This window comes from Ochotona curzoniae, unplaced genomic scaffold, assembly GCF_017591425.1.
Source record: "Ochotona curzoniae isolate NIBS_2020 unplaced genomic scaffold, NIBS_Ocur_1.0 scaffold_3208, whole genome shotgun sequence".
In the NCBI taxonomy this organism is placed as follows: domain Eukaryota; kingdom Metazoa; phylum Chordata; class Mammalia; order Lagomorpha; family Ochotonidae; genus Ochotona; species Ochotona curzoniae.
This window is the reverse complement of record NW_024467106.1, coordinates 16,959,984-16,984,777: the sequence shown is the minus strand read 5'-3', so window position 1 is coordinate 16,984,777 and position 24,794 is coordinate 16,959,984. Positions and strand designations below refer to the sequence as shown.

The 24,794-nt window shown below is 55.2% G+C and overlaps 1 protein-coding gene across 5 annotated transcripts in view; it reads left to right on the top strand.

The window, feature by feature from the left end:
* RGS3 (regulator of G protein signaling 3) overlaps positions 1-24,275 on the top strand; it is a 124,282-nt gene extending 100,007 nt beyond the window's left edge. For 4 of the 5 annotated variants that reach the window (XM_040963876.1, XM_040963878.1, XM_040963877.1 and 1 more), the window contains 6 exons: positions 11,799-12,773; positions 19,367-19,416; positions 21,540-21,641; positions 21,953-22,014; positions 22,504-22,670; positions 23,287-24,275. In XM_040963876.1, coding sequence (XP_040819810.1) covers positions 11,799-12,773; positions 19,367-19,416; positions 21,540-21,641; positions 21,953-22,014; positions 22,504-22,670; positions 23,287-23,472 — 1,542 coding nt within the window. In that variant the 3' untranslated portion in view covers positions 23,473-24,275. Of the gene's footprint in view, positions 1-9,351; positions 9,600-11,798; positions 12,774-19,366; positions 19,417-21,539; positions 21,642-21,952; positions 22,015-22,503; positions 22,671-23,286 lie in introns of those variants that run through there. The other variant, XM_040963881.1, reaches the window with a different exon arrangement.
* The last annotated feature ends 519 nt before the right edge of the window (positions 24,276-24,794 follow it).

The window sequence follows — 24,794 nt, the reverse complement described above, 5'->3', positions numbered from 1 at the left end:
GCTATATGGCCCGGAGAACTGCCTGTGGTTCCCTACTTAGAAAGGTAGGACAAGGAGCAAGTTATTTGGAACCGGGCCATGCTTTTCACCCCCTAGTCAGAGTTTACTGTGACATCTGTCACCTCTTGGTAGGGTTGGCTTCAGGCTAATAGCAGAACCTAGGACACAGGGCACAGGCTCACAGATGGTGGGGGGACATGGGCAGAGGCAGAGAAGGAGCCACACAGAGCCACAGTGGAAATGCTGAGAGAGGCTGGAGGAGCCAGGGGACAGTGGCTTGGTTGGAGCAGTGTTGAACAGTGCAGACCTTGAGTGGAGTTTCCAGTTGAAGCCAGTGGCAGCTCAATAACTGTGCTCTCCAGCTCCCTCCCTGCCTTCCTTCCGTATGTGTTAAACATCTACTGTGTGCCGTTTGTTTACCAGTACCAGTCTCTAAAGCTCTGGTCCTCAGTGTCAGTGATGGGCAGGTAATAGAAGTCATACAGCTTTGACACACAGGCACTGCTTGGCTGTGGGAACCTTGGGGAGGGAAGCATTCGAAGGAGTCCAGGTGCCACAGGAAAACTTCCTGGAGGAAGTGGGGTTGAACCTGGTTGTGTACACAAATGCAAGTTAAAGGAGCAGGTCTCGGTTCTGGTTTATGTATCTGAGGTGCAGACATGTCCACCTGCCTGGGCATAGAAATCATTTGTGTGTGTGCGTAGCCACATGTGCCTCCTTGTCTAGGGAAGCCATTTGATGTGCTGTATAGGGACATGGGCTCTTACTGTACAGCAGCTCCCTAAATAAGATACTCTAGTCTGTTGCCTCTATTTCCAAGGGCAGTAATCCAAGTCCCTGCAGTTCAATGAGATGGTATGTGTAAAGTACAGAGACATGCTCTGTGCACATTGGCCCCAGGTCCTGCAAGCAGTAAAGCGGTGGGAAGACCTAGGCTAGCACCTAGCTTCACTGGAGACTGCTGAGCGTGATGACATCAGGGAAGTATTTGGCTCAGAGTCTGACACAGAGAGGATGTTTGGCAAATGGGAGTTAGTGTGCTTCTTGCAAGCTGTGAAAGGTGTGCAGGAAAGGTGTAGCAAAGAGCCACTGCCTCAGCCCAGGGAATGCCGGAGGAGCTACTGGGGTGAGATTTCCATGTGTCTTTCGAATCAGTTTTCAAATAGAAGTCTAGTGCATATTCAGGAGTGTCAGGAAAGGCAGCACAGCTGCGGGATTTTCAGCAAACTCAGGTACCTAAGTAACTCCATCCAGGTAAAGAGGTGAAACAAGCACAAGCCCCAGCTCTGCTTCCAAGCCCAGCTTCCTGTGAATGCACACCCTTGGTGATAGCAATGAGGAAGGGTCAAATTCTTGGGTCCCTGCTACCCACATAGGAAACCTGGATGAGTTCTGGGATCCTGGCATAATAGGCCTGCTGTAGCCCTGGCTGCTGTGAGTATTTGGGGTGGAGGGGTGAACCAGCAGATGGAAGATTTTCTATTTCTGTTTTTCTACCTTTCAAAATAAAAACAAGTAATTATAATAAAACTTTTTAGTATTCCAAAAACCTCAAAGGTTACTTCTGTCTTGATTCTTGCATTGATTAACGTTGCCTTTCTTTGTATAAACAGAACCACTGAATATGGGTTATTTAAAAATTTTTTTAAATTGTTTATTTGAAAGATTTGAAGAAAATGAGTGAAAACAAGAAATTTTCCATCTGTTGGTCCATTGCTGCAATGCCTGCCAACAGCCAGGCTGGGTTAAGCTGAAGTCAGGAGCCAGGACCTCTGTCCAGGTCTCCCACGTGGGTGACACGGTCCTAGGTACTTGAACCATCATCTCTTGCCTCCCAGGTGTACTACCAGGAAGCTGGATCAGAAATTGATGCAAGACTTAATTACAGGCACACCTATATGGGATGGAGGCATCTCATACTGCAGTTTAACCTGAGTACCACTGTACCTGTTCCTGAGAGAGAGAGAGAGAGAGAGAGAGAGAGAGAGAGAGAGAGAGAGAGAGAGTGTGTGTGTGTGTGTGGTATGTTTTCTGGTGACTTCTATTTGTCAGCATTTTGACAGTGAGATTCATCAGTGTGATTGCACCCAGTTTTGTTTTGCTTGTTCTCATTGCTGTATGATATTTCATTGTGTGACCATGCCACAGTGTTTATTCTACCGTTCTATGTTGGTGAGTGTTTGGGTTGTTTCCAGTGCAAGGCTGTAATGAGTGGTGCTGCTGTGAACATTCCTGCCTGAGTCTTTTGATTTACTGCATGTGCTTTCTGTTGGGTAAATACCCAAGGTTTGCAACTGCTGAGTCATAAGGTTGTATATAATTAGCCATAGTAGATACCATCATATAATTTTCCGAAGTGTGACACCAGTCCACCCTCTTTGGAGCCTTGTGCTGGAGTGCCGGATGCCCTGAGTTCTTACCAACATTAATGACATTAGATACCATGATATCTGATTGTGGCTTCAAGCTGCATTTCTTTGATGACTAATGAGGTTGAGTACCTTTTCATATGTTGATTGGCCTTTGAAAGATCTTTTTTGTGCAAAGTGCCTGTTAGAATCTTTTCCATATTCTTACTGAACATTCTTTTTTCTGATTGATTTGTAGAAGTGTAAAAATATTCTGGATATGTGTTCATTGTTGGATAAACATTGCAAATGTCTTCTCTCTCTCTGGGATTGCCTTTTCATTCTTTCCAGATAATATTTGAAGAACCGGAGTTCTTAATTTTCAGGCAATCAAATTTGTTAATTTTTTCTTTTACAGAGAGTGTTTACTGAGTCTCATTTCTTTGCTTACTTCAAGGCTATCAAGGTGTATTCTCTTATGTTACCTCCTGGAAGTGTTATTGTTTTGTGTTGCATATTTAGATATAAAATACACTTGAAATAGAGTTTGTGCATGGTGTGATATAGAGGCCAAGACTCATTTTGTTTGGCTGGGCGGTCAATTGATTAAAAAGGTCATCCTTTCTCACTGTAGGGTAAGGACAAAGGGCAAGTGCACTGGTAGGTGAGCTGGAGATCTGAAGACTGAGGACAGGGGCTCTCCAGGGAGCTGGAGGGAGGAGGAGGAGAAGGAGGAGGGTGTTCTGGGAAGGTAGGACAGCAAGAGCACAGGTAAACCTGAGAGGTGAGTATATTTGGAGAACTACAGATGGGTCAGACTGGTTGGAGGGAGAAGAAGAGAAACAGCAATGGAAAGGTCAGCAAGGGGCTGACATTGCCCTGGAGGGATGGGAGGGTTTTAGAGCTGGATATGGTCAGCAGGACCCAGCAGGGTGCCAGGAGATCCCATGACAGAGGGATGGCAGGAGGATGAGCTGGAGTGAACCCAGCCACACCCAAGCCCAGTACCAGCCTCAGCAGACAGGTGTGTCTGCTTAGGGAGGCAGTGAAGGCAGCAGTGTGGCTGGGGCCTCAGATGGTGACCTTCACCCATAGGACTGTGCCAGATCCTGTGTCTATATGGCTACTCCAGTGGTCACTCATGGAGGAACCCTGGGATCTTCCCTAGTATGTTCCCAGCACAGCAGAGCGTTCTGCTTGGTCAGCCTCCTTTGGAACATTACAGAGAAGTCCCGTGCTCTGCTCCTCTCCTCCTGAAAGTGTTCCATGGTAGGGACAGTTTGGGAGAGCTGCCAGGTGGCTGAAGTTTGGTGAACCAGTTTCCTGCCACCTGATCTCCAGCCCTTTGGAGTAAGAGCAGGATCCCTGCACCTGCGGCTGCCCGCTGCTGCTTAGCAGTCTGCAGTGTCTGGCTCAGTGCCTGCTCCAGGGAGGTGCTCAGGTGTTTTGAAGGACCAATGGAGGGAGAAAGAAAGTGAGGAAGGCAGGGAAGGAGGCTCTGGGCTAGTGGCAAGAGCAAGGCTTTGGAGTCTGGCCCAACTGTGGCTGGTTTCAGTACTGACTCCTTATTCCCAGTGTGCATGCGCCTGCACCATCTCATTTCCCTAACATCTCTGCTTCCCCAGCTGTTTCCTGCCTGTACCTGTGAGCACCCATAGGATGCTCCCACGATGTGCTAGCTCTTTGCTTCCTCTGTAGCCCTGGCTGCCCTGTGCTTGTGGCCCTGGGCAGGCTTAGGATAGGTCCCTGTCTTGCCGCTCCCTCACCCCTGACATAGTTTCCTCTGTTTCTTTGGTTTTCAGTTTTGCATCAGTTACTTAACCTCTCTGGACCCCAGTTTCCTTATTTGCAAAATGGAACTGGTAATCCTAACCCTCCCAGGGTGGTCAGAAGTGAGAGCGCATACAAGGGAAGTTCAGAACATTTGTAGAAAATGAAATTAAAGCATAAGTTTATCTTTGAAACTCATGTGGTTTCATTTTTTTCCACAATATGCGTATCCCAGAGCTTTTTCACGTCCTGTGTCAAGCTGGGTGTGTAGGAGGTGCACAGTTAGTTGCCCCCCTGCCCCTGCTCCCAACCTTGAGTGTCTTGGCCATCCCCAGGACCACCTTTCCTGGCCCTGAGGCACTAAGTAATCACAGCTTTCAGGGTAGAGTTCACATTCCATAACCTACCCATACTCCTGCTGCCCGAAGCACCTGTCTGCTCTCCCATATCCCTGCAGCCTGCAGTGTCCTGTCCCATCACCTGCCTAACCTCCCTCCCTCCCTGCAAGAACCTCTTTTCCTGCTGCCTCCGTGCTTCTGGTGGCCCCTGGTGTGTGAGAGGGGCCTAGCCATTTTCCTGCACGTTGTTCCCTTGGTGCCTTCCAGGTAGGGAATGTGCCCTGCTGCTCTTTGGCCTCAGCACCTGGCACAGGCCCTAGTCTGTGGCTGGAACCCCATAGACAATACGAGTAATTCTGCATACAGTCCTGAGAGTTAAGGCAGGGCCTGCCTCCAGGACCCCAGGAGCACTGCAAACCAGGGCTGCAGGAGAAGGCAGAGCCCTCCAGTAGGGTCCTAGAGGGAGCAGCTCAATAGGGCTCACAGGGTGGGGTGAGGGTGGGAGAGGCATCAAGCAGGAAGTGGGTGTGCCTGGGCCAGGCAGTGGAGGAGGTTAAGAGGGGCATAGGGTGGAGCCTACATGTGAACTGGTGCCTGAGCCAATCACTCAATCCTGGGGCAGGAGAGGCCCAGGAGCCTGATGAAACATCAGTTATCCAAGGCAGAGGTTGCACACACCCCTGCTGTGACCTTACTATGTTTCAGACAAAAGAGCTGGAGAAGGGTCTTTGGGTGCTGCGTGGTGTGGGCCTCAATTGTGAAACTGCTCTCTTGGCCTCTTCAACACCATTAAAGACCTGTTGATCAAGACCTTGGGAGAAGGGACCTGGCAGGGGCTGCATGTTCCCAGAACCCTGGCCTTGGGGGCCCCCTACTGAGTAATGAGGTATCTCCAGCGGGCCTCCAGGGGCCAGTCCTTCTGGCCTGGACTGGTCAGGTGGCAGGGATGAGAACGGGGGTGGGTGAGGGAAGTGGGTTCTAAGAGGGACCTCCTGTCACCTCACTTCTAGGATTCTGCCACCCAAAGTGTTGCCTTCTCCCCACACTTTTTGAACTAGGGCAGGAGATCTCACTGGGTCTTGGGATTGCTTTCAACAGAATGTTGTACAGTCCTACCCAGTGTGGTACAGTGAGACCCCGATAGACCTAGGAGCTGGGAAATGCTTTAGCGGGACAAAGTTTTGGCCCCTCATCTGTCCTCCCTCTACTCCTGCAGCCAGGCCTGTGTTTATTGGGAGCAGGAATGAGGAGGGCCCTGTGGTGCTCCATCCTGCCCTAAGGTGGTGCCTCTTGTATGTGTGAGCTTCCTGGTACAGAGGGTGTAGTGTGTATGAGGGGAGATAGCCCCGTCTGGGTCCTGGGCAGCATTCTAGTTGTGATCCTGTTGCGTGACCTTGGGTGTTATCACCTCCCTTTCGCAGGCCATGGTTACCTGCATGCTCCCTAGAATTATCCAGTTTCTTGTGGAAGTGCAGTTTCTGCTCTGGTAAGTGTAGTTTGAGAGTCTGTGTTTTGTCCAACTGTCTGCGGAGACTGCACTCATGGTTCACAGGCTACGCTTTGAGAAGGGGAAGTCCAGGGAATTGTTTGATATTTGCTGAATTGCTCATTTATTCATCCATTTATACCTCATCAAATACTAAAGGAGAAGAGTAGTCAGATGTGAAGCTGGAGAGAGAGATGGACCCACCAGGAGTTTCCCAGGGATGCCGGATTTGCTTTTGACCCAAGGCACTGGGAGGCATATCCAGGTCTAAGGCATGGGAGTGATCAGGTTTGCAGTTGGAAGCTTCTCCTGACACTGGCATTGCATAGAGAACCACTAGGGTGGGTTTGGACCAGCCCAAGGGGATCAGTGTCGTCTGAATGGGAGAGGAGGATCATCTGCAGGGCAGTTGTGGCAGTGAACTTGATGAGAGGGCTCAGTTCATTTTGATTTCTAGAGGTGTTCTGGAAATACAGCAGAGAATACAGAGTTCTGGCGTAGACTCTGTCCCCCAGCACATTCAGCCTGGTCAGCAGGGGAGTGCCTACGACTTTACAGTGGCCAATGAGGAGGATTTGGTGATGGACCAGGGCTTCGGTGGCCAAGGGAGAGGAAGAGAGAATGAAACACCAGTGCCAGGCTTGAGCGACCATGGAGGCATCGGACACAGGAATGAGAGTACTAAGGGAACACCTAGCAGGTATATCCAGCTCTGTGCTGTCCATTCCACCCGCACGCTCACGTCCCTTCCTGGTATGGGGCACTTGTCTGTGCTGCCCCCGTGTGCCCTCTATGGCCAGGGAGTCTGTTGTTTCAGTGTCTGTGTTGTTCCACATGGTGGCTGTTCCCAACACATGCCACCCTTTCTGTCTCACAGCATCTTGGGGTTTCCTTGACGTTAGAGATCATGGTTTGTATTCACCCCATCACTTATGTGGGTGGCAACTTGATTCAAGTGTGTTCGTTCCTTCCATCCTGTAGGCAACATGCAGGCAGGGATCCTGTCTTTCCTATTTCCTGCAGCACCCGCTAAGCCTAGGACATTGTTGGGGTACATGGCTATTCTGTGAAGATTTGCTGAGTGAATGCTTGTCTGCTGGAGCTGGCTGGCAGTGGAGACTGGAGGGACCCACAGCTAGATGATGCAGAGGGTGTCAGTAGACTGGGATAGGTGCATGCAGGGGTGAGGTGGGAGGTGTCTGGAGCAGGTCTTGAAGGGCAGGCTGTAAAGCCTGTGACAGAGGGCAGGGGTCAGCAGATGGGTCAGAGGAAACCAGGGAGATGTTAAAGCCAAGATGTACCAGGTTGGCCATGCATGCTTACAGGTGCCAGCACTGCAGAGCTCCGAATGTACCCTAGCTCCTTTGTTCCTTTAATAAACTCTGAGGGGGGTGTTGTCCATCCCATGTTAGCGCTAAGGAAAGTAGGCACCGAAGGTTAAGCCCCGGCCCCTCCGGCCCATAAGTGTGAAGTGGGCTTGGTGCCAGAGCCCTGCACCTTCCCAGACTCTGCTCTAACTGTGCTGTTGGGGTGGGAGGCAGGAAAGACATCAGTCTAGTAGGTCTCTAAGGTGGTGGCCGAGGCTGGAGGAGAGCTGGGTGGAGGCTGGGCCAGGGAGGCTGACTTCCTGGAAGTCAACATGGAGCCAGGGCCCAGAAGCTGGTGACCCAGCATGCCCTAAGCTGCAAGGAACAACCCTGAGCATAGAAGTGGAGCTTGGAGGCCGAGCACCAGCCAGGAGTGCCTTGCCACTTTCTCAAGTGGCTTTCTTGTCCACAAAGCACATACCTGCCCCTTGCAGGCTTGGTTCTCTGCTTTACTGGTCCTGCTGAGCAGGAGGTGTCTTCTTGGCAGGAAATAGCCAAGTGATCTACAAACAAGCAAATGCCAGGTGAACTACCAGCCTGGCTTCCTGGCTCTATGTCCTGTAATCTTTCTGTAGAATCCCCAGGGGCCAAGGGCCACCCTGAAACCTGCAAACCCTGGTTGACCCCTGCCCCGCCATCTCCATCCCTGCCCCTGGTGCAGGAAGTGGTTCTGGAGGGCAGATGCTGAGGCTAAAGCCGGCACCAGCAATGCAGCTGATGAATCATCAGACGAAGACAGAGAGCTGCAGGTTGTTGCAGTGGCCAGCAGGGCCAGCACCGCACAGTTGCTGCCTGTGTGACACTGGGCAAGTCATTTCCATCACCCACCGGCACCTCTGAATCGGGGTGCAGGATCCCAGCTGGTAGGAACGCAAACTCTGGGCATCGGTCGTTCCAGCCTGCCCTAGCCAGTGCTGAGCTCTGGATTGGATTTGGGAGAGGATTTGATTAGATCCTAAACAGCAGCTCCACTTAGAGGGCCTGGTTCATTTCCTGTGTGCTTCCAGCAGGCGAGACCTGCACAACATTAACCCCGCTCCCGCCAAGCCAAACAAGTGAAGGGCGAGGGAGGGTGGGTGGTAGCAGTGGCGGCATTCTTGGGGTAGCAGGCTGGCCTCTCCCCGAAATGTTCTGGCTAAATGCTTGCGACCCCAGCCTATGGCAGCTGCAGCTCAGCTGGGTGCCCTCACTGTCAGCACCACTTCCACCAGAGCCCACCTGCAGACCAGTCATCTAATCTTTGTTCTTAACCTAGGGTATAGATTGTGCGTGACACCAGTGCCTGCCTTGGGGCCTGCGAATGACCGAATCTGCATGAGCATGTGCACGCGTATATACATACACACACCCCAATGACCCTCACCCCACTGCCCCATGTGTCCAGCTCTTGGCAGACTTGCCATAGCACAACTCCTATTCTGTTCCTGTTGCCCAGTCCATACTTGCCATGATTCTGGAACCTCACCCTCATCTCTCCCCTGCACTTGGTACCCCTGGCTCTGCTGTTCCTCTTCTAGCACTGGCTTCCCAACATCTGCCAGGGTAGCTGCTGCTCACACTGCCATACCTGGGATCCCATGCTCTAATTCTCATGATGAGGGCTGTGCGGTGCTGGTGGCCTGCTCCAGTTCCCCTATGCTTGAGGGTCAAAGGTCCCTGGGGATGGGAGAGGAGAATGCATCTGACTCCTGCAGTAGCCTCTGCTTTCTTAGGTAATCTACCTCCTCCCACTCCCCACCACCTGCCTGGGGCCTCAGTGTCCCCACTCCTAATAAGACTCCCAACAACCATTGTGGTACCACATCCTGGGAGTCTGGTGTGCTCTCCCTGGGCTGTGCTCCGGATGAGGAAGCCAGGAGACCCCATTGGAGTTGCAGAGCCAGAAAGTGGTCCTATTTGGGGCCAAACTCCACTTGTGCAGCCCGATGCAGCTGGGCACCCAGACAGCCCTGCAGGTCTGGTGGTTTCTGGGTCTGCGTGTGGGAGCGGGGTGGGGGGAGGTGGGGGAGGTACCTGCTGAGCAGCACTTCCTCTCCTGGCTGTTTGGTTTGGCTGCCTTTGGGGCAGGGTTGGCCCAGGCAGGCTGACTTGCATTTCTGGTTTTGGGGCTGCACTGCACTTTCCCCGGGGGGCTAAGAGGGCTGCTGGGAGGGGCCTGGGCCCCACCCTCACTGCCCAGGAAAGGGGAAATGTGGCCTGCTCCCCTTGCAGTGTGTTCCCCAAGTCAGTTTGTTTCAGGCCTCCTGGGTGCCCAGCTGCGGCTGACTTCCTTCTGTCCTTCTGCAGGCAGGTGGGGATCTGCCCTGTTGGGGAGCTGGCTGCAGGGCTGGTTGAGTTTACTGGGGAGGGGAGAATGCTCTCCATTCGCAGGGTTGGGGTTGGAGGCAGAGGGTGTGGTGGGCAAGCGGCAGGACTTACCTGACCTCAGGGCCTGAGATCCGATCAGCCCGATCAGCCCGTGGACTCACTGCACTGGGCAGTTTTGGGCAGATCCCTGGGTCGCCAGCCAAGTGGGCTGTCCATCTTCCTACCTGTTCAGTGGGGGTGAGGGGGTGGTCTCTCCCCACCTGAGAGCATCCCAAGGGTACTGGAGCCCAGGCCTGCAGTTCCAGCTGAGGACTCTGCATTAGGCATGACAGTCTGTGAGCCTGGGAGTTTAGCACAGTGTTGCTTCCGGTGGGGGTGAGGGGTATGGGGAAGATGTGCCACGATTTGAGGTCTTTCACCACTTCAGAGCATCTCTCTAGCATCCATTTTTAACATGGCTGTGGCTGTCACCTCCACCACTGTCACTTCTAAGAGCTTTGTATTGTCCCATTTTGGAGGTGGAGACTTTGAGGCCAGGAGGGTTAATGACTGGCTCCACCCAGCCCCGCTGGTCCCTGGGCCGCTCAGGACCCTGGCCTCCCCATCTATGCTGCTCATGTTTCAGGTCTGTGATTACGGGGGTCTGAGGCTTTCCTTGGTGATCCCCTCCCAGTTACAGGGGGAGGCCCAGAGCTGGAGAGCCACAGGGTCAGTGGGCACTTGTCTCGAGCCTGGGAACCAGAGCCCAGCATGTGTCCTTGCTGACCTCGGCCAGGTCGTTCAGGAGCCCAGCTGTCTGAGGTCTGGGGCTTCCAGCACTTCCTCCTTGGCCCAGCTCCACTTTCACTTTCACACTCCTGGGCCTTGGCTCCTACCCACGCTGTTTCACATCTGCCCTGGGGTTCCCAGGTGCCAGGGTGGCCCCCGACATGTGCATAGCACCCTCCATCTGCCCTGAACCACTCGGCTGGGTCACCTACTCCCAGCTGTGAGGCCTGGCTGCGGCTTCAGGCTCCTCAACGACCTCAGCTTCCGGCATGGCCTTTTGACCTCAGGGTGGCTAAGTCACTGCTGGGGTAGGAGGGGGCTCAGTTTTCCCATCCATCAAGTGGATGTGCCTAGTCTCCACAAGCAGGAGCTCTTGACCTGTATTCTGCATGTACTTCAAGTGCGTGTGTGTGTGTTTATCTCTGCACACACAGGTCACACCCCCATGCATCACTTCTCAGAAGTGTGTGTAGCTCTTCCCCACCATTAGTTCCAAGTGGCTGCATCTTCCTGAAGGATGGAAAGTCCTTTAGGGCTCCGAGTAGTGTTGGCTCCACTGTCCCAGGGCCTTCCACTGTGATGGGGTTGGGGGCGACCCTGGGTTTCTTCCATAAGTAAAACCTGCCACTGGGAGCCTGCAACCCCCTCCCATACCACCACTACCTTCCCCACCGGGCCACCAGGACTGTGGGGAAGCAGGAAATGCTTTGCTTTTTTTGTAGAATTCTTGAAGTTTTCCCCCAAACAGTTTAGAAATGCGTGGGTGGATGATCCTACAGGGGGAGGTTCCATGTGTCTGTGACGTCTAGGTTAGTCCAGGTGTGGGCAGGATTTTAAAGTTCTGGTTTCATTCCAGTTTCCAGTCTCAGAAAAAAAAAAAAAAAGACAGTTGACATTTAGAGTGAATTCTTTCTTGAGTGACTCACCGGGAGTTTTTTTAAACCTTGGTTTGGGAGACACTCCGTTTGGCTGGGCTCGAGACTCGGCCCCTTTGTGACGTCCCGGCTGGAGGTTTGGTTTGCGTCTGGTTCCCAGCTGCCTGGCTTCTCTCACTCAGAGAGAGAGTGTTACCCCTGTCCTCTTCTCTGTAAAACGGGAACAGCCATGTCCCTCCTTCCTGGTTCCCTGGCACCTACAGCAGGAGCAGGCCATCTGGCAGGTTCCACAATCTCTCCTTCCCCAAGTGGTCACTGTGGTGCTGATAGAGCTGACCTGAGCTGCAAGGACTTTGTGTTTCCAAGGGGTATGGGCTTCCAGGTGTGGAGGCTGCAGGATTCCCTACAGGCCGCTGTGATGTCACTACACGTGTGCGGGGCAGGGGAGAGGTGGGTGGGGATGGAGAGGGAGGCAGCGTTGTCGGGGGTGGGGGGGGGACTTTTGGTTCTAAGCCTCTCTTGTGTGCTTTGTTTCCCAGATGTTTGAGGCAGAAGCAGATGCGAAGAGGGAGATGTCCTCAGCTGAAGGCAAGGGGCCGGCTGCTGAGGCCTCCCCACCCAGCGAGGATGGCCAGGAACCTCCTCCGGAGCCAGACCAAGCCCTCAGCCAGGACCCATCTGTGGGGCAGACACCTGCTCCTGGTCCAGAGTCCCCATCCAGCGGAGACATACCCACCTGCACAGAACCCTCTCCGGGCCAGGAAATCTCACCAAGCAAGGACACCCCGCCAGCCCAGGACCCCACAACCCTCCATGACCTGACTGTTGGTCAGGAGCCTCCTCCCAGCCCGGACCCTCTGCTCAGCAAAGCTGCCCCTGCAATCCAGGAAGCCCCTGCCCAGGACCTTGCACCCCAAGACCCACCTCCCAGCCTTGCCCCACTAGTTGCTGAGACTCCTGCTGAGGAGACCCCTAGCACCAGCACTGCCACTGTCGCAGCTGCCACTGGGGACCCACCAGCAGCCCCTGGGACCCCGCCTGCCACCTCCAGGCCCGCCTTCGTGATCCCGGAGGTCCGGCTAGATAGCGCCTACAGCCAGGGGGCAGGGGCCGAAGGGGGCAGCTCAGATGAGGAGGAGGATGCAGAGGAGGTGGAAGATGGAGAGGAAGGCGAGGAGGGTGAGGAGGACGAGGAAGAGGACACCAGCGATGACAACTACGGGGAACGCAGCGGGACCAAGCGCAGCAGCATGATCGAGACGGGCCAGGGTGCCGAGGGTGGCCTCTCGCTGCGGGTGCAGAACTCGCTGCGGCGCCGGACGCACAGCGAGGGCAGTCTGCTGCAGGAGGCTCGCGGGGCTTGCTTCTCCTCTGACACCACCCTGCACTGCTCGGATGGTGAGGGCACCACGTCCTCCTGGGCCATCCCTTCACCCCGCACCCTCAAGAAGGAGCTGGGTCGCAATGGTGGTTCCATGCACCATCTGTCCCTCTTCTTCACCGGGCACAGGAAGGTAAGAAGGCTGGGATACAGGGACGCCAAGGGGCCCAGGATTGTGGGGTCTGTACCTTCCAACCCCTCACCAAGGAAGCTTCTTCCCATTGGATGGAGGAAAAAAACAAGGTTTAGAGGGACCAAGGGGGCAAAGCCTGGATTTAAACCCACCATTTTAGGATTCTAGATGGTGTGTTTTGCCTCTATCCCACTGCTGGTCCCCACAGAAAGCAGAACAGGTGTGACCTAGCCAAGGATACCACACATTTGGATTTTAAAATAGCTGAGGAAATTTTTTTTTTAAGTTGCAGTTTAGCTCTGGTTCAGGCCAACCAGTCTAAAATCCCATCAGCCAATAGCAAGGAGAGTGGCAGGTGTTCCTTCTAAGCACTCTGTCCACTCATTTTCACAGCAGCCCATGCTATAGAGTTTTTCTTTGCCTTTTTTTTAAAAAAACAAATAAGGAAACTTAGGTACAGGGAGATTGCCTTACTCTGTCCAGCCTGGTTACAGTTTATAAATCTGAGCTGTGGAGTTGGCATCTGGTTCCAGAGCTAGAGCTCCTAGCCACCGCCATGCTGTGTGTCTGGGGCAGGTCTTTATAAATAGATGCCTGTTGATGGCCTTCCTGCTGGGTGCCAGGCCCTATGCATCAGAGGCCATGGAATGTGTGAGGCTGATCCGAGCCTGCGCGCTATGTGGCTGGGGAGCAGCGGTGGGGGTCTGCAGCCCACCAGCCGCTTGGAGTGTGGGCTCCATCCCTTACTAAGCCCTGTGGTGTTGGGCGAGTTTCTCATCTTTCTTAGCTTCTTAGGTGCCTTTCCTGGGAAAGGGGACTGCAGAGGGGAGGGTTACCAGCACTCGTGTCCCTGGATGGTTGAGGACAAGTGGGAAGAGGCTGGTGCCCGTCAGTGTTAGGGATGCTGGCACAGGCCCTCTGGGGCAGAGTGGGTCCTGCTCTTACATCAGCAGGGTGGCCGGGGCAAGGTGTGTATTGGAACACCTGTTGTGAGGCCAGAGCTGATGAAGGTGTCGGGCCCAGCAGGTGCAGCTCCCTCTAGCAATCAGAAGTTCTGGGCCCAGGGGACAGCCCCCTACTCCAACGCTGCGCAGCCATGCGGCCTTGAAGGTTTGACAGTAGACAGGCTGAGGCAGGTGCTAGCCCCCTAAAGAGCAGGTATGGCAGAAGCCCAGCACTACTCCCACACCCACCCTTGCCACTGCTGCCATTCCTTGCTCCAGGCCTGGTGCTGGCATACTTCCTGCTGGGTGGGAACATGGCTGAGCAGCCTTTGTGGTGTCTTAGCCACCAAGTAGTGGGGCGGACATGGCATTTGGGAGGACACCTGCTCCTGAAAGGGGCTGTGAAATTTCAATGCCACCTCTGAGGCCATCATTTGAGGCAGGTGCTACAGAGGAGTCAGGAACCTTCTGCCAGGCAAGGCCTCAGCTTCACTGCCCTCTAGAAAGTGGCTGTGGCCAGGGCCCCACCCTACTTTGAGCCTCCAGGGCTCTCTCCCCCCCCAGGACTCCAACAGTTCTGTTCCCCTGCCTCGGCCCCTTGCTAGTCTACGTCTACACATATTCACCGTTGCACTGCTGTGTAGTTCCCCAGCTCTGTTTCTGGGACAGATATTTCTGCCTCCTGGGAGAGTAGTGGGCCCCCTCCTGTCTCCGCTTCCTCCTTTGGGCCACCGAGCTTCCCACCGCCCTCCCTCCCCCATCCCCCCTGCTGCCTCTTGGCCTGCCACTTCCTTTCTCAGGCATGAGTGGCCAGCGAAGCTGGCAGGGACCTCAGAGGCCGCCTCTAGCTCTGTGGCGGCCGCCCTTCTGTGTGACTTCCCCTGACCTGGTCCAGAGTCCTTGTCATTCACACCTGCTCCCTCCAAGCTGTCAGCTTCACCAAGAAACCTTTTTTTTTTTTTAAACAAGGAAACCAGACTTTTTTTTAAAAAAGCTTATCTGTTTGAAAGGCAGAGCAACAAAGGAAGAGACCAGGAAAGGAGACTGCTTCATTCTCCCAATGTCCACATGAGCTGCAATCGAGCCAGGAGGCAGGAACTCCATCCAGGTGTCCCATGCGGGTGACAGGGGCCCAAATGCTGGACCCTCACTGCCACCTGTCAGTGGGCAGTAGCAGGAAGCTCAATTAGAAACACAGGCTGGGCACTTCATCCCAGACCCTCTGTTGTGTGATGTGGATGTTGCACATGGCAGCTTAACTCCTGCCCCACAACACCTGCTCCAAGATATACTCCTTTGTCAAGAGCAGAGGAAGCCTGGACAGGACAAATTCTTGGCCTTGTTGCCTCCCCCACATAGCAGTGGGCCCTGGGCAAGTGTCTTCCCACTGCCCCCCACACCCCGCCGCGCCTCAGCCACCTGGCTGGCGAAAAGGGTGTGGCCAGAGTACCTCCCTCCTAGGTTACCTGGAAAAGGAAGTGACCTGCCGTGGCTGGGGTGTTTGTGGCAGCGCCTGGCACACAGTGCTTCAGGCTGCTGAAGCAGAGGAACAGGGAGAGCAGGGGCCATCGTGGTGACAGCCCAGCTGCCAGCCTGCACGGTGTCACAAGGCGGGACCAGCGGTCCTGCAGCAGTGGGAGGAAGATTGTCTCTGGCCACTCAGCGAGCAGAGCTGGACATTGGCCATACTTGGTGCACACCCCCGCGGCTCTGCCCTACCCACCTCATGCTGCCAAGGAACCAGGGTGGGCGGTCAGCAGGGGCAGAGCTATGTATCCTGAGTGACTTGTCACAAGTCGGAGTGTTGGACACCAGACAGGCCTTAGAGTTGCTCTGCCCGGTCCCCTGAGCTCAACCCCAGGAAGCCCCCTAGGTCACCAGGAGTCATCCAGGCGGGGCTGGTCCTTGGTGCTGAGTTGGGTTGTCTCCTGGCTCCCCCTGCTGCCAGACCCCTGGAGGCTAGCGGGGGAATCCCAGGTCTGCATGGGGGTGGGGAGCCTGGGAGAGGCACTAAGAATGTGAGTGTGTGTGTGGGGGGGGGGGGCGGGCTGGGTAGTCAGGGAAACCCAGGAGGGCCCCGGCTGCTGTCATGGAATATTCCAGCCCAGTCTTTTCTGGCCATTCTCCAATAGTGAAGCCCTTCCCTGGCGGTGCTTTCTGCTTCCCCCACCTCCAGAAACTCTGACAGTTGGGGAATAGGAATGGTGGAGGAGGCAGTCGGGTCAGACAAGGGGACTCCCAAATGCCTTCCAGCCCCAATACCTTCAAGACCTTTAAGCATCAGGTTTTTTAAAAGCTAGAGTGGAGTTACTTCCATGTCTGCCCTTTTAAGGACAGCTGCTGCATGGCTGGTGGCCACTGTGGCCAGGTGAGGACTGGGACCCCACTCACACAAGGGCCCGGCTCTGGAGAGGGACCCAGAATTCTCTGCCACAAGCCAGCTGGGAGAATCCAGGCAGGGCCCCAGATGCGGAGCGGGGGAAGAGGGCAGGGGTTAGGTGAGATATGGCAAGTCCTCAGTGTCTGACTATAGAAACAGCTAGCACCTGCCGAGTGCCTTCAAATATGTAGAGCACAGCAGGGGCAGGGACACAGCCATGAGTGGCTTTAATTTCCAACTGAAACAGAGACAGAGAGGGCATGTGGCTGAGCAGAGGGCAATTAGCTAACGAACGAGCCAGGATGCCAAGCCGCGCAGTTTAGAATCTGCACCCTCATCACTGTGGTAATTATAGTTGTAATGACGGTAAGATTCTAATCATAATTCTGAGAGGCCAGGAGTGCCGGGTCCCTGGAGAGGCGGTGCTGGCTGAGGCCACAGGCTCCAGGGCCTTCTGCCTAAAGAGGGGCGGGTGGCTGCTTCCGGGCTCCCCTCCATGGCCTTTCAGTGAGCCAGGGGCACCAAGTGAGAGGAGCAGTGGAAGGAGAATGTTCAGAGATGCCATGGGCAGGGAGAACCTTGAACACCTCTGGCTCCTAAGGCTGGGGTGACAAACTCCTAGCAGACCTGGCGTGTCCCTAGGGCTGCGAACCAGACTCAGTCATTCCTTCTCGGTCACTCATCTTCCTGGTGCACAGGTGCCCCTGGCTACCAGAGGGGGGATTCCTGCGGCCTGACTATTCTCCCAGGCTGCTTCAGCTCGGGCCAGGACCTGTTGAAGATGGTCTGCTCCCAACCTTAGAAGGAAGAGCCTGTTTTCCCAGCAGAACTTAGGCTGGGGCCGGTGGGCAGGGCGGGAGTGGCCCCCAGGCCCATTGTGTGGGGCCCATAAAGTGCGGAAGCCGAGGTTAGAATGGGAGGAAGCCGAGTGCCTGTAGGCACTTTCCCACGGGTGGGGGTTTTAAGCTGCTGCAGGCGCCTGGACAAAGGACACCACACTTTTACAGAGGACAGGGCTGGGCCACAGGGGCTGGGACTTTATCCTGATGAATCTTCTAGCAGGACACCGCTCACCCAACTTAGAAGGTGGCCATGGCCAGAATTTTGCTGTTGCTACAAAACCGGAAGCCGAGAGCCTGGGACACATCTCGCGTCACTGGAGCAGGCCTCGCCCAGGTGGTGTGTGCCTCCATGTGCACGTCCACATATGTGTGTTTATAACTTCGCTGTGGCAGCATTCTCAGGCGAGCGGCACTTTCCCCGCCCCCATCCTCCAATCTTTCTTTAGAAATGTCCACACTGTCCCTGTCCTTGTCTCTGAGGAGCAGTGTCCTCTGGTGGAGGAACACTGGCCTTGACTTCAGACCTGGAGTCCTGCTCTGTTGCTTCCTTGCTGGGCATCCTTGGCCACATGACTTAACGTCTCTGATCCTCTTCACATAATGGAGTTACTAGGACTGAGCACCTGGGTTATGCCCATTCCAGGGTGTGGCCTGTAGATGGATCCATGAAAGAAGGTACCATGCATCTGTCTATTTACCTCTATGTATGTCCTTTCATTCATCTATCCATCCTTGGGTGGGTGCCCCACTAGCTCCACTTGCTGTCCGCTGAGCGTGGGTGTCACGGTGAGTCAACCGTGCCAACCCTGGTGGCTTTCTGTGCTGTCTGAGGACACAGGATCTTCTACCATCTCTGCGTATTTTCTGGGCTCCTGTGCTGGGGTAGCATTGCCAGGGCCCTGGGTCTGCCCTGGAGGACGACGTCTGGGCTCAGGCCGAGCCAGGGAGGCGGGCCAGCCTGCAGAATATGGCAGCAATTGGAGTGGTCTGGAGGAGAGACTGCTCTTCCAGAGGGTAGCCAGGCACTGACCACAGCCAGGGCAGGGGGCGGAGTGGAAGCTGTGGGCTGCTGTGGAGTTACAGCCCTCTGTATCAATAGTGTAGTGGTCTCGTAATTTGTCTCTCCAAGTCTGCTTCCCCTGCGCAATCCAGGCATCTGGCCCATCAATGCATTTGACTTACTCTTACTGTTGGCCGACCAACAGAGACCTTGCCCATGGGGATCCACAGCCAAGTAGCAAAGGCAAATTTGGAACAAACCATTGTGGGTGTGGTGGGGACACAAGAGAGGTGAAGGGGCACACCTTTGTTCCAGGGGTCAAGGAGAGCTTTCCAGGGAAGAAGGCATTTGCACTGCTCACCCTAGGCCTAGGTATTACTTGAAGTTTGGTCCTTAGGAGCAAAGGGAGGAAGAGAGCCACAGAAAGCACCTAGAGGAGCAGTTCCCCTTGGCCCCTGAAGGCATTGTTAGGTTGGAAGGCGTGGAGGAAGTCTGCCGTGGGGCTGCAAGCTGGGTCAGGTTGAGCTGGGTCAGGTTGCAGGACTTAGAGACCCACTACAGGGAAAGCCCAGGGGCTGGGCTGGGCTGCAGAGAGCGCCTAGGGGCCGGCTGTCTGCAGAGAGCAGAGGGACTTGGAACACTTGTAAATGGAACTTTCTGGGATGGGCATCTGTCCTTGTGTTTAAGCTGCGGCTTTGGGTGACTGCATCCCATGTTGGAGTGCTGGGTTCGAGTCCAAGCTTCCTGTTGATGTATACCCTGGGTGGCCGCAATGATGGCTTAAGGGTTCAAGTTCTCTGCCACCCATGGGGGCTCCCCGGATTGAGATTCCCAGATCCTGGGCATTTGGGGAGTAAAGCAATAGATGGGTGGCCTCTTTGTCATCTCCACCTGCTTAAGACAAGTAAACAAATAGATATTTTGAAACCTGGCCCTTTTTTTCCCCCAGACCTTCAGATGGCATGCACTGTCATTGCATGGAGTCTAGCTGTTGTCCACAGGGTACTGGGGATCCATGCAAAGTGTGAAGTACGAAGGCAGGAGAGGTGCTCTCCACCCATGGAAGGATGCACGTCCTGCCCTGAGCCCCAAGTGAATCATCTTAACTGCATTTTTAGAAGTTAAGGAATAGAGGCAGAGGGACAGTGACTGTCCAGACGTCCTGCCTGCTGCTGCCACTGCCGATGCATGACAGTGCTGTGCCACATGGCTTCTGCCCCACAGGCCAGGGTCCTAGATGGGTCTTGAGGAGGTCCCCTGAGGCTGGAGGCTGGTTCCCAGTGGTGGGTCTTCCTCCCTCACTTGTCCTTTCCAGGGTGGATTCTCTGAGCACCTGGCTGGCTGCAGGAGCAGTATGGCCCCTGTGCCTCTTGTGGTCGGGTTCCAGGCCCTCCCGCTCACTGCACATGTCTATCTTCTCTCTGCAGATGAGTGGGGATGACGACGAAGCCTCCAGGAAGAGAAAAAGCAAAAACCTGTACGTTGGACAGATGCATGGTGCCCTCTGCTGGTGATTGGGGAGGCTCCCAACACCCTCTTTCCCTGTCCGAGGGCTTCTCTCTTCTCCAGGGACACTGGCAGGGAGAAGGGCTGTGCAGCCCCAGACACTGGGACCGAGATTAGACAGTGGCCCCAGGGTGGGGTTGTTGGGCCCCTGAGCATTCTGAGAGATGCAAGTTGCTGGTTCAGTGCCTGGAAGCCACACTGCACCACAGGCAACTCGCCAGATTGCTCTGGCGCCCGCCCAGCTTTTGGGCCGGCAAGGACTTGAGAAAGCACCCCCCCACACACACACACACTCCATTGACTATTCTAGAAGTTTTCCTTTCCCCTGGAGCTCTTGAGCTCTTGAGTGCAAACTGTTTTGCATATGGCCAGAAGGGGGCGCTGCTAGCCCAGCTACTACTAGCCCAGCCCAGCTGCTAGCCCTTCTGGTCCAGCTCAGGTCTTGTTATGCTTTTAGAGGTTTGTTGCAGGTGCTCAGGAGCAAGGTTTTGGGAGTACTCCTCAGGCCCTCTCATAGCCCCAGCCCCGAGGCCCTCCAGGGAGCGTCTAGAAGCCCGCAGTACCCACCAAAATACAGAGATTGAGTCAGTGCTTCTCAGATGTTCACTGGGATCCTCTTCCCACGAACTGGCACCCATATGGCATCCCGGCACATACAAGGTGAAGATTTAGCCACCAGGCTAGGGCGCTGGGCTCTGCCTGAAAGCTTTTTGATGTGAGCTTTTTCCTTGAGTCCTGGCAACAGCCCCAACAGATGGTGCCACTTGCTTCCCTGCTTGACAGCCAAGCAAGCTAAACAGAGAGGTTAGGGTGCCTGACAAAGGACACACAGCAAGGGAACTGCTGGAGCTGGAATTGAAACTAGCCTCTCCCTCCTCCTCCTCTTTGTCCTACTGGTACCACTTCCCTTATATAAGGTGTCCCTGGGGTGCTGGTGTTGTTTGAAGTGTCATTGGCTTCCGAATTACAAAAGCTACAAGCATACACAACGCATTTGAAGGGTTCATGATCTAAATTCTTTGGCACTTAGCCTTGTGATTCAATAATGAATTTTCGGTTTAAACTCAGTTTCCATTGGCATTTTCCACCTTTTGTCAAATGGAGACAAAAAGTAAAAACCGTATTTATTAAAATGCTTCATTCGATTTATTCTGATTCAAAAATCATCGAACCAAACATGTGTTCTAAATGAAGTAATTAAACTTTCGAGTGACGTTCTTTGCAACTGGATGGGATTTGGCTTTGGGAAATTATCCAAACTTAAAAACTCCTGACAGTTTGAAGACCTGTGGTAGATTGAGGATTCAGAGACAGTTATCCACTACCAGCAGAGTGTCCTCTAGGCGGTGTCCACTGCAGGGGGACAGTGACTGGAGCCTGGGGCATTTAACCCCTTCCTCGCTGGCAGCTTCCCTGCAGCTGCAATCTGCTGTCTGCAATGGGAGTGGCCTGGCTAAAAATGGTTCTTGGTTAAAAATAGCTGGTCCATTCCTCCGCCCCCCTCCGGTGGGCAGAGCCTCTGCTCCCTCCCAGCAATTTGCTGACTTTATTTTTCCCTCCCCCTTCCTCTTGTCCACCCCCCCCCCATTGCCAGCTGCCATGGAAACCATGGAGGCTGGTGACAAATAACTGGGTCTGGCTAGGGGCCGGAGGCGGGGCCCAGAAGCCGTCCTGTGCAGACACATGCCCCTTTCACAGCTGCCTCTTGGTTCCCCCTCCTGGTCCCTCCCATTTCCTGGCTCCTCCCGTCTGAGTCCCGGCCCCAGCCAGCCAGCCTGCCTGGGAGTCCAGTCATCGGAGCAGGCTCCCAGCGTGCGTCTGCAAGACCGCAACTTACACCGCTAGCTACCGGCTCAGACAGCGGGCTGGGGAGCAGGAGCCAGAGGGGGTGCTCCCGACAAGCTGTCCTGGGGCCCAAAGCTGGGGGCCCTACAGAGATGCTGCGGGGCATGTACCTCACCCGCAACGGGAACTTGCAGAGGCGACACACCATGAAGGAGTAGGTGGCTGGTCCCTGCCCTTGGCCCCCTTCTCCACCCCCGCCCCGCCTGGGGTGCCAGGCTCACCAAGCGCTTTCTCTGCTTTTGCCCCCAGAGCCAAGGACATGAAGACCAAGCTGGGCATCTTCAGAAGGCGGAATGAGTCGCCTGGGGCCCAGCCAGCGGGCAAAGCAGACAAAATGATGAAGTCTTTCAAGTATGTCCTCACTGGCTCCCCGGGACCTTCCTGCTCTCCCCCCTCCTCCCCCCCGCCTGAAGAGCAGCAGGGCTGGGCACTTGGGCTACAAAGAAGGGGCTCCCCGCATGTGCTGGGTTCCACTTTGGAGAGTTGGAGGCTTGAGGGAGCATGCCCAGTCCCCAGGGTCCAGGGCACAGGTGGGGCTGGAGGTGGTGAGCACCCCATGAAGGATGTGGACTTCCCCCGGCCCGTGCTCCCCCATCCCCACCCCAGGCAGCTAACAAAAGGCTGTAAGTGCCCCCTGCTTCATGGAATCCCCTCACCCTCAGGCCCACCTCAGAGGAAGCCCTCAAGTGGAGCGAGTCCTTGGAGAAGCTGCTACTTCACAAATGTAAGTGGGGTGGCCTGGCTGGTTTTCTCTCTGGGTTCTGGGCTCGCTCTCTTTTTTCTTCCTGTCCGGATCTATAGAGTGGCCCAGCACTGGCTGCCTTGCCTCTTTGCTGCCCAGGCAGGTGTTGCTGCCCCTGGCCACATACCCTTGCTCTGGCCTTGCGGCTGGCTGCTGCTAGCCCCTTGCTGTCCGTGGGGGTGGCCTTGCTTGCTGGAGGCCATTTGGGACCTGTGTGTTCAGGCCCAGAATAGCAGTAAACATTTCCCCATACTGAGGGCATGCAGCCAACCCAGGGTGCCTATTGTCTGCCCTTTGCAGGACTCTTAAGAGACACCTGGGATACTGAGGCGCACACGGTCCTCTAATGAGGCCAGCACAGGGCCACGATAGTCTAACTGCTTCTCCACCTGTGCTCTTCCCCGGGGGCAGGGGCTAAGGGCAGGTGGGACTGGCCACACCTCTTACCCAGGGCTGGGCTTCTCCTCACAGATGGGTTAGCAGTTTTCCAAGCCTTCCTTCGCACGGAGTTCAGCGAGGAGAACCTGGAGTTCTGGCTGGCCTGTGAGGACTTCAAGAAGGTCAAGTCACAGTCCAAGATGGCAGCCAAAGCCAAGAAGATCTTTGCAGAATATATCGCCATCCAGGCGTGCAAAGAGGTAGGGCTCTAGGGGGGCCCCTTACCTCCAAGTCACCACTGACCAGTGGAGCCCCAGCCAAAGGGAGGTAGCCAGCGACTCAGAAGGGGAGAGGGTGGGCAAGAGGCAGAGGGACTCCCCGATGCTGGTCACTCGGGGTGGTGGTGGTGGTGGGAGGCGAGGGGGCACTATCAGGGGTAAGGCCCTTGCTATATTCCTTCGGGGCTAGGGGCAGTGACAACATACCTAATTGGTTTTGTGGTGTTCCGAGTCCCTGGTTGTAGCAGCAAATTGGGAAGCCTGGGTTTTCACAGCCCTGGGAGGTGTGTGGTCATTTCTGGCTCGCACAGACAGCCGAGGCCCAGTGCTTTGCACTAATCTCTTTAGGGTCCTGAAACCAGCAGCTGCACTGCTGGGCTGGGAAAGCCCTGGGCAGCCAGACCCCAGCTGGTTGTTTCCAGGCTCTGGGAAGTCTGCCACCTTGAGACAGGAAGGGGTGGAGCCGGGACTCTAACCTGCAGGTGGCACTAACTGGGGCGAGGTGGCAGGGCAAGGCCGGGAGGCGAGAGGCTGCACCAGCCCCCAGGACTGCAGTGCCTGAGTCACAGTCCTGACCCCATCCCCTCTGCCTGTGCAGGTCAACCTGGACTCTTACACACGGGAACACACGAAGGACAACCTGCAGAGTGTCACACGGGGCTGCTTCGACCTGGCCCAGAAGCGCATCTTTGGGCTCATGGAAAAGGACTCCTACCCTCGCTTCCTCCGCTCCGATCTTTACCTGGACCTCATAAACCAGAAGAAAATGAGTCCCCCACTTTAGGGACCACCGGGATGGAACGCAACCTACATACCAGGCAGGCTGAGCCCTGCACCCACCTGCCTTCCTTCCCCCTGCGACAGAGGGGACGAGGAAGCCCCCTGAGGCTGAGGCTGTCTCCTGAAGGACAGATGGACACTTGGTTGCAAGGCCTGGATCTAGGGAGACCCAGGCCGCTGGAAGAGTAGAGGGACTGGCCCAACTGGGTTCCCCACTGCCCTGGTACGAGGGGGTCCAGGGGCCCTGGCCAGGTTGGCCGGAAGCCCCAGGCTAAACCAGATCTGGAGCAGCTGCTCCCGGCTGCAGAGACTGTGGAGACTGCATTGACCAAGTTCCTCAGAGAGCTGGCTGAATGGGCAGGAGGCCGGGGCTCGGGTTTTGGGACCCACAGGGGATGGCCGGCGCTCGGCAGCCCAACTCCCTGCCTTGAGTTCTATTTATTTAAACAGTAGCTGGATGCTTGGCCTTGTCCTCCTGTGCTAGGAAGCCCTTGCCACATCAATTTTCCCCCTCATTTCCAAGTGCAATATTTTAACCAATGCCTTGTGAAAAGCCACCTGGCTTGCCAGGTGGCCGCCAGTTTCCAGTTTCAGGGCATTTGCTGGTATCCGGCACCAGTGGTGGCAGCTGGGCCTTCTAGACTGATGAGGCCTGGAGGGGCATCTGCACGGGCTGAGCTCCTGCTTGGGACACCTGGCACCCCTGGACAGTGGGGTATTGCTCAGCGGCTCTGGGCAAGCATGGCACCCTCGGGTCGCACAGTAACCAAGTACTGGAGCAAATAAAAGGCCTGTGTTACTTCTTGATCTCGACCCTTCCTGTATGTTCCTGGTCTGGAACCTTCTGGGGGGCAGGGGAAGAACAGCTACAGGTGAACTCCACAGATCAGCTGTTCCTTGCTGCTTATGTTCCCATCTGGCGCTAGGTGCAGCCGTGGGAACAGCTCTCTAGCTGCCTCTTCCACACGGGGCTCTGTGCCAAACTCAACCCACCTGTTGGTACTGGGGGTAGGGAGAGGCGCAATCCCCATTTCATAGATGAGCAGAATGAGGCACAGGTCATTTTCCAGGGTCACCTAATCAACAGGTGGCTGGGCTGGGTTCAGTGCCACAATGCGTATGCTCTGCCAACCATAGGATAGAGCCCAGCCTGGCCATGCCCCTGGCTATCCCAGCAGCCTTTGGCAGCTTTTTGTGTGCATCTCTGCCTGCTTTCCAAAGCCACTTGCAGGTGGTGCTGGGGTAATCTGTGGAGGTAGACAAGGGCAAAAATCTCAGGCAGACTTGCGGAGATTTGAACACAGAGATGTTGCTCATGCTGATGGG